Source organism: Rhineura floridana, chromosome 1, assembly GCF_030035675.1.
Source record: "Rhineura floridana isolate rRhiFlo1 chromosome 1, rRhiFlo1.hap2, whole genome shotgun sequence".
Classification (NCBI taxonomy): Eukaryota; Metazoa; Chordata; class Lepidosauria; order Squamata; family Rhineuridae; genus Rhineura; species Rhineura floridana.
This window is the reverse complement of record NC_084480.1, coordinates 242,841,168-242,854,585: the sequence shown is the minus strand read 5'-3', so window position 1 is coordinate 242,854,585 and position 13,418 is coordinate 242,841,168. Positions and strand designations below refer to the sequence as shown.

General features: G+C 44.0%; 1 protein-coding gene across 4 annotated transcripts in view; it reads left to right on the top strand.

Moving 5' to 3' along the window:
* Window positions 1-8,784, top strand: part of SMCHD1 (structural maintenance of chromosomes flexible hinge domain containing 1) — a 238,696-nt gene extending 229,912 nt beyond the window's left edge. For 3 of the 4 annotated variants that reach the window (XM_061596291.1, XM_061596298.1, XM_061596316.1), the window contains 3 exons: window positions 297-414; window positions 7,767-7,901; window positions 8,531-8,784. In XM_061596291.1, coding sequence (XP_061452275.1) covers window positions 297-414; window positions 7,767-7,901; window positions 8,531-8,645 — 368 coding nt within the window. In that variant the 3' untranslated portion in view covers window positions 8,646-8,784. The remainder of the gene's footprint in view (window positions 1-296; window positions 415-7,766; window positions 7,902-8,530) is intronic. The other variant, XM_061596308.1, reaches the window with a different exon arrangement.
* Window positions 8,785-13,418: the final 4,634 nt, after the last annotated feature.

Below are 13,418 nucleotides of genomic sequence, written 5' to 3'. Positions count from 1 at the left end.
TCCTTCAGTGTAGGTTTTAAATGGGAAGGGAGAGGGGAGGATTGATCTTGGAAGAGCTGGTTGCCCTGACACATCTTCCAAGCCCAATTTCACAAACACACATTAGGTCCTTTCAGCAGTGAAGGAGGTTGTGAATTTATTTACAAATAATTACTTGTGGATAATGTTCTTAAATCTTGAATTATGTTTGTAGGTATTGTCTTTAAAAATCTAATTCATCCTTGGTATGTTTGTGTCTTTATTTCTAAAGTTACAAGTGCTAGATTTTAAAATAGTAATATTTATTATCTCTATAGGTATGACCTCATCTGGTCAATGCTCCAAATCATCAGTTCACTCTCAAGAACTTGATCAGTTTGACAGTCCAACCCCTCCGAAAAGAATGCGGAGAGAAATAGCAAAACGATCATTCAGGTTGGTATATCAGACATACTGGAGTAGAATGATTTTTTTATTCTAATGTTATGGCGCTTTTGCATGAATATGTATGTTCAGTGAATATCCTAAAACTAAATGATTCCACCAGCCAGTGCTAATAGCACTGCATATAGTGTCTGTATGAGGGTAACAAGCTTTCTCCCCAGGTAGCATGCCATCATGTGGGTTATAGCGCCATCTAGCATCCAAAGGGAAGAATGTACTGAAGTCAAGACCTGGGCTACCCATGCCCCTCCCACTCCAGTTCATTCTTGCCTTCTTCCAAGGCAGTTATATCTACTTGTAGTGTAGTGAGATTTTTATATGAAAGTTCGTGTGAGTGTTGTGTGTGAGAGAGTGTGTTTGGGGCTGGGGGCTGTTTTTTTTCCTAGTCTTCCCCCCTAACTCCTCTTTCACCACCTATTCTGGGGGTTTGGGGGTTGGTTGTTCCCCCCCACCTCCTCGTTACTGACCTGACTCTCTGTCTTGTGGATGGCAGAGGCTGCTAGTGCGGCCCATGTGGAGCTCGCTCGAGCACAGCCCGCTTGTTACTGCTCCTGCCTGCAGCTCGCGGCAGCAGCTTCTCTTCCCCTGGTCCAGGGTTGGGTTGGCAGCACCTGCTAGAACGGCCTGCCTGGAGCTCGCAGAGGCAGCTCTTTTCCCCATTTTGGAGCTTGCAGCTGTGGCTGCGGCTCCAGTTGAAGGCGGGGGCAGCAGTGCTTGCTAGTGCAGCCTGCCTGGAGCTCATGGCAGCAGCTCTTCCCCCCTTCATCTTGTTTATCGGCGTTCAAGGCTGCGGCTCCGGTCGACTGTGGGGGTGGTAGCATTTCTTACTGCCTACCTATTCAGGCAGCGCTTTACCTTACTGGCGGCAGCTCTGCTCCCTTGACAACTGCCATTGCGCTCCCTTGATGGGCCTGGTCTAGTCAGACTTTGCAGTCGCCATTTTCTTTACTTTTCCTGCCTTCAAGGAGGCAGAGAGGCTATCAGATATATAAGTGCACAGGAGCAGTACCACAAACACACACTGTGCATGTGTACCTGGGCTTTGACTTCATTGTAATTCGTCGCTATTAGTGCACTTGGGGCTGTACTGCTCCCCTCATCTGTGAGCGTGTACTGGCGCTCCCTATTCACACTGCACCTTTCTTCCAGTGCGTGTGTTGATGACATATACCGCACCCCCCACTCTTGTGCGTGTATAATATGGCTGATCAGCCACCAGATGCAACCCAAGCGCTAGGGGCAAAACAGCAGTGCAATGCCCCGTTGCACCACAAGTCTACAAAGCACAAGCCTCCCAGATATCACTCCAAGGCTTTAGCCAAAACCAAACATTTGTCTAACCACATGGCTGCCAGGCGAGCACGATATGTGTCAGTTCCATCCTCATAGGAAGCTGGCCAAGCGAGATTGACAGCCCTCTTTCATTCACCCACTAAGTCATCAGAGGAGGAGTTTGAAGGCTTTCCTAACCAACCAGCCTTGGGCTGTCAGCCTCAAACTACATCAACTGCTAGAGTTCAAGCGTCTCGCCAGTTTGATGCCACTGTTACATCTCTGCCTCTACAAGTGCAGCCAGTGCCCTTGGACCCCTAGATGGGCACTCTTGCTCTCTGCTGGGGTTGCAATTGACTCCAGAATTTGTCTCCCAGTTGAAGGAGGCTTTGTTGGGTTCCCTTTCTCAAGCACAGTCACTGCCACAGGTGAACTCATTGGCTTAGCCTGCCTCAGCCTTTTGAGGATCGTCCTGTATGCATCTTCATGCCACCGCTATTATGCAGCACTGCTGTACCGATGAGGCTTGAGTGCTCTCACTGAATCCCGTCGATGTCACTAGAGGCAGGATTGGAGGCAAGGTGATGGAGTTAGGGGATCCTTCGTGCTCTCCTGAGGCTGAGAGAGATGAGTGGAGAGGTGAATCAGAGGTGGAGGAGAATTCTTATCGCCTATTTGACTCAGCAGACTATTTTCTATTCTTTCATAGAGCACTGGACACTGTAGGTCCCTAAGCCTCACTGTCCGAACCTATCCCCCCTCCAGTGAAGGGGCCTAGGGTTTGAGAACCCCAAAATTGTCTGATCATTTCTTCCCTGTTCCTGACCCCATTGACAAGCTGGCTAAGGAGGAATGGGCTTGACCCCTGCATGCTCACCAATTTTCAGCCATCACTAATAGACACTATGCCTTAGCTCCAGACTCCATGAATCGCCTGAACGTCCTGGGTGTGGATGAGCCAATTTCTAGCTTGGTATCCAGATCTTCCAAAAGAAGAGGACTCCCAGCTCAAGGATTCCTCCGAACAGAGACTAGATTTTGCACTCCATAAAAATCACGAGGCTACCCCTTATACAGTCTGGGCTTCTTGCCCAGCTTCGATTTTTTTCCAGAGTTTCCATGATGTGGTTGGATGAACTCTTGGATGAGCCCAATCTGTACCCCGCCAAACTCAGATGGGCTTTTGTGAAACCGCACAAGTCTGCAGCATTGGTGGCCGACACTACCTTGGATACAACTCAGTTTGGAGCAGGGGTGCTGGCCATCGAATTAGTGGCATGGAGGACACTCTGGCTCCAGCACTGGGATGCAGATACTATGGCCAGGGTCAATCTTTCTATGGCCCCATATACAGGGACATTGTTTTTTTGAGGAAGAGGCCCTTAAAGCAGCTTTGGTAGACCCCAAAGAAAAGCAAAAGCCAGTATTAGCCACAAGCAAAAAGGAGGATCGAAGGTCGTTTAGGAGATTATCTCCATACCGTCCTTTCCAGCTCTTTCAAGGAACGCATCTGGGGGGTGGGGCCGCGATTTCCAGTTTACTGATTTCTGATCTTCAAGGGGAACCTGGCCCAAACAACAATTCCAGGGCAGAACTCAACACCATGGAAGACAAGATCCCACGCCCTTGTCATCTGGAAGGGGAGCTCATCAGTGCAGGCAATACTGATGCCATCCCTGGCAGAGGCAGGTTACTCCATTATGCGAACCACTGACTAAGTTTAACAGAGGACTTGGGTCAGAGATCTCCTCTCATGGGTACCCAATTGAGTTTTGGTTAACCCCCCCAACAGGATTCGTTCCTATCTCCGTCGTGCTCTCGACAGAGGCGGAAGATCAAGTTTGTCAACCGGTTTGTGAAATACCAATGGTTCAAAATGGAGTCCCTCGCATCAATCATAGAAGCTCTGCAGGAGGGGGACTTCCTGGCCTACATCAACTTGAAGGAGGCATATCTCCACCTTCCTATCTGCCCTGCCCACAGACATTTCCTGAGGTTTGCATTTGGCCAGCAGCATTTTCAATATCAGGCCATGCCGTTTGGGCTCTCGTCAGCTCCGAGGGTGTTCACCAAGGTAATGGTCACCCTGGTAGCTCATCTCCATCTCCAGGGGATCCATATTTATCCATACCTGGATGACCTACTGCTCCGAGTGAAATCCAGGGACCAGGCCATCAAACATGTTTGTCACACTGTCAAAGTCCTGAGGGACCACGGATTCTTGGTCAACATCGGGAAGAGTCACCTAGATCCTACTCAATGTCTACAGCACTTGGGAGCGATATTAGACACAGTTCAGGCCATGGTCTTCCTATCGCCAGAGCAAATTGCAACTATCAGAGACATAGCATGACTCTTGATGCATCGTTAGAGAGCAGACGTGAAGTGGCTGGTGAAGCCGCTGGGCATGTTTGTATCCACCATTCAGATCATACCGTGGGCTCAGCATCATAGTCGTCCACTCCAATGGGCCTTATTGCTGTTTTAGTCGGAAATTGCCAACTCCACATATTGGGTAATCCATTTAGCTCCCTCACTGCTTTCTTCCTTCAGATGGTGGGTGTGACGCCCTTCCCTGGCTCTCCCTGTCAGGTTCCTACCTGCTCATGGCTACTGCCTGTCACTAGGCACCACCAGGGACTCCACCAGTCCGGACTGTCCTTTTTTATGGTTTCTCTCTCCGCTCTAGCACAGACCTCACCAGATCCCTCTGCTAGGCAGCACCACCAGTCACGTCCTATAACCAGTATCCCCAGAGACTCTGCCTGAGTCTCTCTCAATCAGGTTACCTCTGTGACTGCGTGCTTAAACTGTCCCAATCCCTTTGATCTATACAGAATGCATATAATTCTGTTTTGCTCTGAATACTTGTGGTGTTATTTTCTTCCCTTCACCGCTGCCACCATTTGTTACTGTTTCCCTTCAGCCTTGGTTATTACCTTACCCTCCCTTCTGGTCTGTGAAACCCCAGCCAAGGATCAGGCCTTTGGTAAACCAAATAAGTATTTATTTATAAAGCAAAGATAACAAGATTACTTTATAAAGGCACATAAGCATATGGTTTCATCTATTACTATTCCAAACTCCACCTCCCTCCTTCTCCACACTCTCCTGACAAACACCTCTCAAACAACTCACTAACGTCCACACACGTCCACCCAGATTCAACTGTCATTCTTCCTTTTATACTTTCAGCCATTCAAACACTCAGCCAATCATCCAGCATTCTCCTGCTCATTTACTCCCCCCTCCTCTTTCACTCCACTTACCACATATCTTCTATACAAACAGCACTTACCATATTTACATTAATACAGGAACATCACAGTGGGCTACAACTCGGAATCTCAAGAAGGGTACACCATTCAGAGAGTCAGATAGAACTGTAATTATGACAGATGCCAGCCTAATCGGCTGGGGGGCCACTGCAACTCCCGATTTGTCCAGTGTGTCTGTTCCATGTCAGAGAAGGGCCACAGCATCAACTGACTGGAGCTCAGGGTGGCCCATCTGGCTCTTTGTCATTTTCAGCCAGTGTTCCATCTGGAACACATATTGATCCGGACAAACAACACCTGCATGAAATTGCATTTGTACCGGCATGGGGCACCAGGTCCCAAATTTTCCAGGCAGAGGCAACCCTGATTTTTGACTGGGCTGAGAGTCATCTGATGTCCCTGAGGGCAGAACACCTCAGCAGCGTTCTGAATGTCACAGCAGACTGGCTCAGCAGACAAGAAGTGATTCCAGGAGAGTGGAAACTATACCCGACAGTGTTCAGTCTCCTCCAATGACGTTTCGGCAACCTGACGGTGGATCTGCTTGCCTTGAGTCTCAACTGCCAGCTTCCCCGGTATTTCTTGAGGTACCTAGAGACAAGGGCAGAATCTGTAGATGTTCTTCTGGCCCCTTGACTGAACGGACTTCTGTACACCTTCCCTCCAATTCCTCTCTTGGGCAGAACGTTGAGGAAACTCCAGCGTGAAAGGCACCCTACTGGCTGTGCCGGCCATGGTTCTCGGATCTGCTCTCACTATCAATAGCAGACCCTTGGAGGCTACGAAACAGACCAGGTCTTCTGTCACAGGGTCCAATCTGGCATCTGGATCCGAAATGGCTGAGTCTGACAGCTTGGTGTTTGAGCAGACACAGTTGATCTGCGCAGGTCTATCATAGGAGGTTATCGATGCTAGCCTGGCATTCAGGAAGCCATTGACCATTCATGTCTACCAGAGTACATGGTACGCTTTTTCCAACTGGTGTGCTTCCCAAGCTCTTCTACCTTCATAAGCCACTGTCCAGAATGTGTTACAGTTTCTGCATAGGGGTCTGAAGATGAGTTTGAAAGCAACACCTTGTGTCGTCAGGCTTCGACTATATCATCTATTCTGTCTGTTACTTTGTCTAGTGTTTCCATAGGCTTGCATCTGCTGATCAAACATTTTTTAAAGGGGGCTGTCTCCCTTTGTCCAGCAGTGTGTCGTTTCCCCTCATGGAGTCTACAGAAGGTCCTGCAAGCCCTACAGTGCCCTCCTTTTGTGCCACTTCGGTCAGTACCATTGCAACTGTTTTTCTTCAAGGTCCTTTTTCTGGTGGCTGTTACTTCAGCAAGAAGAGTGTCAGAGTTGGGAGCATTGTCATCTGCCCGCCATCTCTGCGTTTTTCATATGGACTCCATTGTGTTACATCCCATCATTTTGTCCTAAAGTAAGCTCTGTGTTCCACTGCAACCAGGACATTATACTTCCATTGTTCTGTCCTAATCCCGTTCATCTACTTGAAATTTAGATGTTTGCACAGCCCTCAAGATTTATCTGTTTCGAACCCAGGGCATAAGACTAACGGATTCCTTGTTCATATCCTTTCACCCAAGGACACTGGGGGGAAAAGGTTTCTAAATCTACCTTGTCTTGTACATTGCACGCCTGCATTGCCCTGGCCTATGAGATGCTTAAGTTTCCAGTGTTTTTCAACATTATGGTGCACTCAACTAGGTCGACAGTTACAATGGCTGCATTTGCAACCAATGCACACCTTGCAGATAATTGCAGAGCAGCAGTATGGTCTACCCGAGACTCATTTATCAAGTATTATAAGATAGACCACTATGCTTCTGCCGACGCTTCTTTGGGGAGGCATGTTCTGCAAGAGATTGTTTCTAATACTTAGGCAGCGGGTGGCCCCTCCTTGTTGGGGCTGCTTTGGTACATCCCATGTGATGGCATGCTACCTGGGGAAAATGGACCGTTGGTCTCATGTGAAAGGTGGTTTTTCCAGGTATCATCCCATCACTGCCCTCCCTGTGGAGGCTGCCTAGGTGTACCTTTAAAACCCTATACGGTTCCGGCCCAGTGTATCTGAAGGAACGCCTCCAGTATCACCAAATATGCCGCCAAACAAGATCAGCCTCACAGGACCTTCTCTCGGTCCCACCGGCGAAGACAGCTAGGCTGGTGCGGACCAGGGAGAGGGCTTTTTCGATCGTGGCCCCCACCCTCTGGAACTTACTTCCCTTTGACCTTCGGCATGCCCCCTCCCTGTTGACTTTTCGCCGAGCCTTGAAGACCTGGCTCTTCAGGCAGTCCTATGGGATCTCTGGGGTGGGTTAGGTTTTATACTATGTTAGCGTAGGATGGTTCTGTTAGACGAGATGTTATGATATTAATACTGTGATGATTATGTATATGTTGAGATTGTATTTTATATTGTACGTCGCCCAGAGTGTCCGTTCAGTCAGACAGATGGGCGTCTGATAAATAAAATTTTATTATTTATTATTATTATTATTACTGTACCATTTTTCAAATTATTACAGTTTAACATTTTATACATTCTGAACAGGGTGGTTCACAACAGATGCTGTTGGAGATCGCTGATTCATAGGGTTGCCATAAGTCATAGTCGACTTGAAGGCACATAACAACAACAACAACAAAACGTTTTATAGTTCTACATTGTGTGACTGAGTCAAGACCTTTCTCAGATACATTATGAATGCGTTGCTACACTTTAGTCTGGCAGTGCCCCTATTTTCCTTGCTGTTATGCCTGTTTGTTTTTACGGCTGTTCAGATATCTCACTTCGGTCTCATCACGAATGAACTGGAGTGGGAGGGACACATGTAGCCCAGGTCTTGACTTCAGTACATTCCTGCCTGGCGCTATAACTCAAGTGATGTCATGCTACCTGCAAAAACCACCTTTCAGGTGAGACCAACGGTCCATTCTACAAGAGAGAGGGAAGGGATATGGAAGATTGGAAGAAACAGAAACTTTACCAGAGAGGTGATAATAGTTCAGGGGAAAGCAATGGCAGTGGGAAAAGGGAATGTATGAGGACTCTCCTAGTTAGGGGCAAATGTGGACTTCACAAGGCAAAACTCGCCTTTTGGAGAGCCTGTGGCAATAATTTTAGATGGGAAAAAAGCAGTGAGTAGAACACCTGCAATCCAGTTCCACAGAACAATACCTGGCCACACACCTACAGGAACTGACTGAGACCCATGATGAAGCCTTTGTAATCCTTCAGTAGCATAATTGATGACATGCTCCCTTCCAACCCATCCCTCACCCCACATCATCTCTGACCGTTGGCCAAAGTAGGTTGGGTTGATAGGAGTTTTGAGTCTAACAGCATCTGGAGGGTCTCAGGTTCTCCACCCCTGTTCTAAACAATTTTAACCCTCTCTTAACATTCCAACCCTAAATTAGTATATTTTAATGGGATTCATTAATGAATTTTTGCAGTCTATAATAAAAAGGAAGAAATAGATGGTGATTTTAAGCCACTTTTGAATTACATTTATATCTAAAATGACTTACGCATCTTTTTGTAGTTCAGAAGAATGGATGTCATCTCCTCCTATGAAGAAACAGCAGCAAATAGCAACTGCTACATCAGAAGTTAATGGAACATCTCGAAAAAAGAAAACAGATTATTCAGATGGTTAAAAAGTAACTGTATATTGAAATATGTATAAGCTGAAAAAATTAAATTCATGTTAACTGCCATTAATACTTGTATACTGATAGAGAAATGTTGTTAGCAACAGCAGCTTAATTTTGTATAGATTTTTTCTATTGTCTTTCAGTTATTAGACTTCAATATGTAAAAGTATGTTTTTTATTTATGAAAAATTCAGATTTTGCAATAAAATTGTTGCAATACTACAAGTTTTGTTAGTGTTATATAACCTTATAATTTAGATTGCTCAAACGTGTAACAAGTTCTTAATTTTTAAAAAATAAAATATTACTTTAGTGGTATCTTGTGTCCATATTACTGGTATATTCTGATGTTGTTTGGTTTTTGTTCTTTGTTTGTTTTGCTTTTTGATTTTCTTATATTTGTTCTATTCATATATTTTCTTGTTTATCCTCTATGTACACTGCCCAGAGAGCCTTTTTGGCTTAGGGCGGTATATAAATTAAATTGAATTAAAAAATAATAAAAAAATAATATGCAAAGCATTATTCCTCTTGAAACTAGAGGAGAGCTGAAGCTAAAGATGTGTAAAATTATTGATAAACAAGGCACCTACTTTCTCATACTTTTATACAGTACCTCTATAAAAGCAGTTGAAGGCAAGTATTTTCTAAAATTCTTTTGCTACCTATGCCTAAGTAACTTCCCTTCAAGTCTAGCTCCAGTTTTGATGCAATCCAGAAAAGAGGTTTGGTCAGCACCAACATAAGGTTTGGGGAAATAGGTGGGAGCATTGTTAGCCCTGCCAGGCTTTTCAGTCTGGATGGGACATTTATCTTCCTGTTCCTTCGTAGGAGATCACTAACCATATAACAGAGATTGCTACTAAGGCCTTTGGATCCTGTTCACTCTTTCTTCCACTGCCCTATGTAGTGGGTACTAGAAATCTTTTGAGGCTAAACAAATTCAGTCTTCCCTTTACCTTTCCTCCCTACAGACTCAGGACAGCAGACAACAGTAACTGCACTGCCCATATGGCCATTTTGCAGATCTGTAATCTGCCAACTCACTACCAATCTCATTCACAACTCCTTTCCTTCCCCATACCCTCAACAATAATATGGCCTTTCAAATGAGAGAAAAATTGTGTTTGGGGAATATTTGAATGCAGACTTCTTTTTTTCATGAAGTGAAATTCGCTGGAAAGCAAGTTAAACCTTTCCTGCTGGTGGTTAACATTCTGAAGACCAAATAAGAAATATTAATCAAAGCAGCCCCATGAGCTTATGTAACCTTTTAATTCCCCCTCCAAATGTTATCTCTCTTTAAATAAATAAAACCAGATGCTGCTACTGTGCATTTAGTGCTGATGTAAATGATAATAGTAATTTCTACTCCCCAAATCAACTTCCCACACGAAGTTCAAAATGTATTAGCTGAAAGATAAATTAACAGAAGCTCTGATTCAGGTAGCTGGGTACGTCACATTTAACAGAAAGGATACACCGCATAGTATCTGGATGATACTACACATATAAACTGCTTAGAGTTTTTTTTATTAAGCAGTATATAAATCTTGATAAATAAGATCAATATGCATATTTTTTTGTCAAGAGAAATAGTGAAAGCTAGACTAGGAAGCGAATGAATGTTGCCCAAGCACAATAGTATATAATATAACTATATGTTATATATGCTATTTTGCAACATTCATTTCCTAAGCTAGCTTTCACTATTTCTCTTGATAAAAAAATATGCATATTAAGATCTCAGAGTAGAAAGTCCTCAGCATACATCTGAGAGACGAACAGCAAGTTACCAAAATCCGAAAAACCAAAAGATTGTTTCTAGCATGGGCCACAGTTGAGAAACGTGACTAACCCTGCATATTTAATTGAATGTACAGCCATTTTCCCCAACAGAAGCCCTTCACACCTTTACTAACTGCTTTTTAAACTCGAGAGAGTCAAACGTAAATTGCAATGCAGCATGGGAAGGCTGCCCCTGTCAAGGTCTTCACATAGCAAAAAGGTGATCAAATGCAAGTGTGGGCATGGTGGAATTATAATTGAATTTGGAGACAAGACAAGCATTCTTCAAATACAGTCAAATTTGCCATTGTTCCAGATACAGGCAGATGCCACTGACTGGGAAAAGAGCAACAACCTGACACACAGACTACTACCAGCTACAGTCTGTAACTTTAGTAAATTTATTTGTCTAATTTGCCCACTGACTTCCATGCAATGGGGCATAGTTCTTTATGCTAAAACACATTTTTAAGTCTCATCTGACAGAAGAACCACTATCTTCTGCAATGATGAAGCAAGTGTCTTGTGCAGAGTGGAGAACCTATGGCCCACCAGATGTTGGACTACAACTCCCATCAACCCTGACCATTGTCTATGCTGGTTGGAGCAGATGAGAGTTGAAATTCACCAATATCTTGAAGGCCACAGGTTCCCCACCTCTGACCTAGTGTATCAATTGTAAGATATTTGTACTAGGCAGAGAAGACTTACCAGATCCTCTGAGGTATGGCTACACCAGATGCTCCAGCTATGCCTATGACGCTTTGAGACATGGATCACATTCCAAGTCAGGAATGAACAATCAGCAATCCCTTCAGTGTGCCCCTCCTTCCAAGGTAGAGCAACAGAATATAGGAGAACCTTCTGGTGGAAAGTGGGACACATCCCAGCTATTGAACATTAGGCAAAGAGCGAAGGATCTTTCTTCAGCTGTTCTCTTTTCTATAAACAGGAAAAAGAAAGGGGAAAGACCTTAAACGGGACTCCTAGATGAGCAGTTACAGTCATGCCCTATATAACTGTCCTTGGAAAGGAAGATACAATGGGAAGAGCAACTTTCTATGAAAGTAACTAATGTTCTACCTAGTTTTCCAGTGTGGAATATTCTATCCTATTCCATATTACCTACCTGGTACAGGAGCAAATGACCACTCACCCAAAGAGTTGGGGATTTTGCTGTGCTACAATTATATTTTTACAAAAGATTACTAGTATGATCTTCATAGATTTACAATGTTCAGGTACTAGGAGTATTGTCCTAAATTGCAAGGTTGATTGTTTTTAAGTGTAGGAAATGTTAGCCTTCACTTAAATTATTAATAATTCTAAATAGAGCTGCCAACTCTGGCTGAGGAAATTCCTGGATATTTTTTTCAAACTGAGATTGAATTTCTACATGTTGCTTTACCTGTCTAAATTCATGGACCCAATTTAACCCCTTTAATTTGCCTTTACAGTTTAAACCCAAACGTGGAAAACCAGACCTATAGATACCAAAAAGCATACCCACTTTTATTTATTTTGTGTATTTTATATTATTTTTGTTCTTTTTTGTTTTCTTCTCTCAGTGTACTCTGTTTTCTTTCTGCATGTCATTTTGTTGTCATTCTGTAAAAAAATACCAAAAAACCTTTAAAATAAAGAGTATATTTTTTAAAAGAACAGTCAACCACAGAGAGAGTTTCCAAAGACAACTGGTGGACCCATTTCTGTCACCCTCTTAAGCTTGTTCTGTTTTCCCTCTATGCAGCTAGGTGGCCAGCATGACACATTTATGCTGAAATAGTTGAAATGTAATGTGATGTTTTTCCTTAAAGCTGTGTTGGCTTGTCTTCATCTTTCTGCTTTTTAAATTTATGTTTGAGCTGGCCTTTTGCTGTTTTTAGCAGATTCAAGTTCTTTTTTAAGAAGTCTAGAAACTCCACACAGGTCATGTTAACGCTCAGTTTCACCTGCAGCTCTGTCTTCGCAGCACTATCACTCACCTGTTTTTGTCCTTGGTCCACAGTTGTGTCATTAAACTGAAAACTCTATCACAGTAAGCATTAAACACAGTAATGGAAAATGTGAAAGAGACTGGTTTCTTCATTTGGTTGCCACTGTCCTCTGGCATTTGTCTGAAAACCTCCACCCATTTCTGATCTATGTTCTGCTCCTTGCAAACAATCTCTTCCTTTATTTATTGTAAAATACAGCAGTCATCATACAGCTTGTCAATGTCAATCTCAATGTGGAGTCTTGTAGCAAGATTCTGTAAATCTACCCATTTCACATTATTGTAAAGTGAGAGTGTGACGTCCTTCCCTGGTTCTCCCTGTCAGGTTCCCACCTGCTTGTGGCTACTGCCTTTCACTAGGCACCACCAGGGATACCACCAGTCCGGACCGTCCTTTATATGGTTTCTCACTCCGCTCTAGCACAGATCTCACTAGATCCCCCTGCTAGGCAGCACCACCAGTCACGTCCTATAACCAATACTCCCAGAGACTTTGCCTGAGTCTCTCTCTAGCTGGTTACTTTTGTGACTGCGTGCTTATGCTGTTCGCAACCCCCTTGTATCTTTATAGATAACGCATACAACTCTGGGTTGCTCTGGATACTTGAATTGTTATTATTCCTCCCTTCACCTCTGCCACCATTAGATACTGTTTCTGTTCAGCCTTGGTAATTACCTTGCCCTCCCTTCTGGTATGTATATCCCCCAGCCAAGGATCAGGCCTTTGGTAAACCAAATAAGTATTTATTAAATATCAGAAATAACAAGATTAGTTTTAGAATGTTTCACAAGTGTATGGTTTCATCTATTCCTGTTTTGTACTTGACTTATTATTAATCAGAACTCCAACTCCCTCTTTCTCCACACTCCTGACCTCCACCCTCAAACACCTCTTTCTCCACACTCCCAACATCCACCCAGATTCAACTTGTCATTCTTCCATTTATACTCCCAGCCATTCAAACGCTCAGCCAATCATCCAGCATTCTACT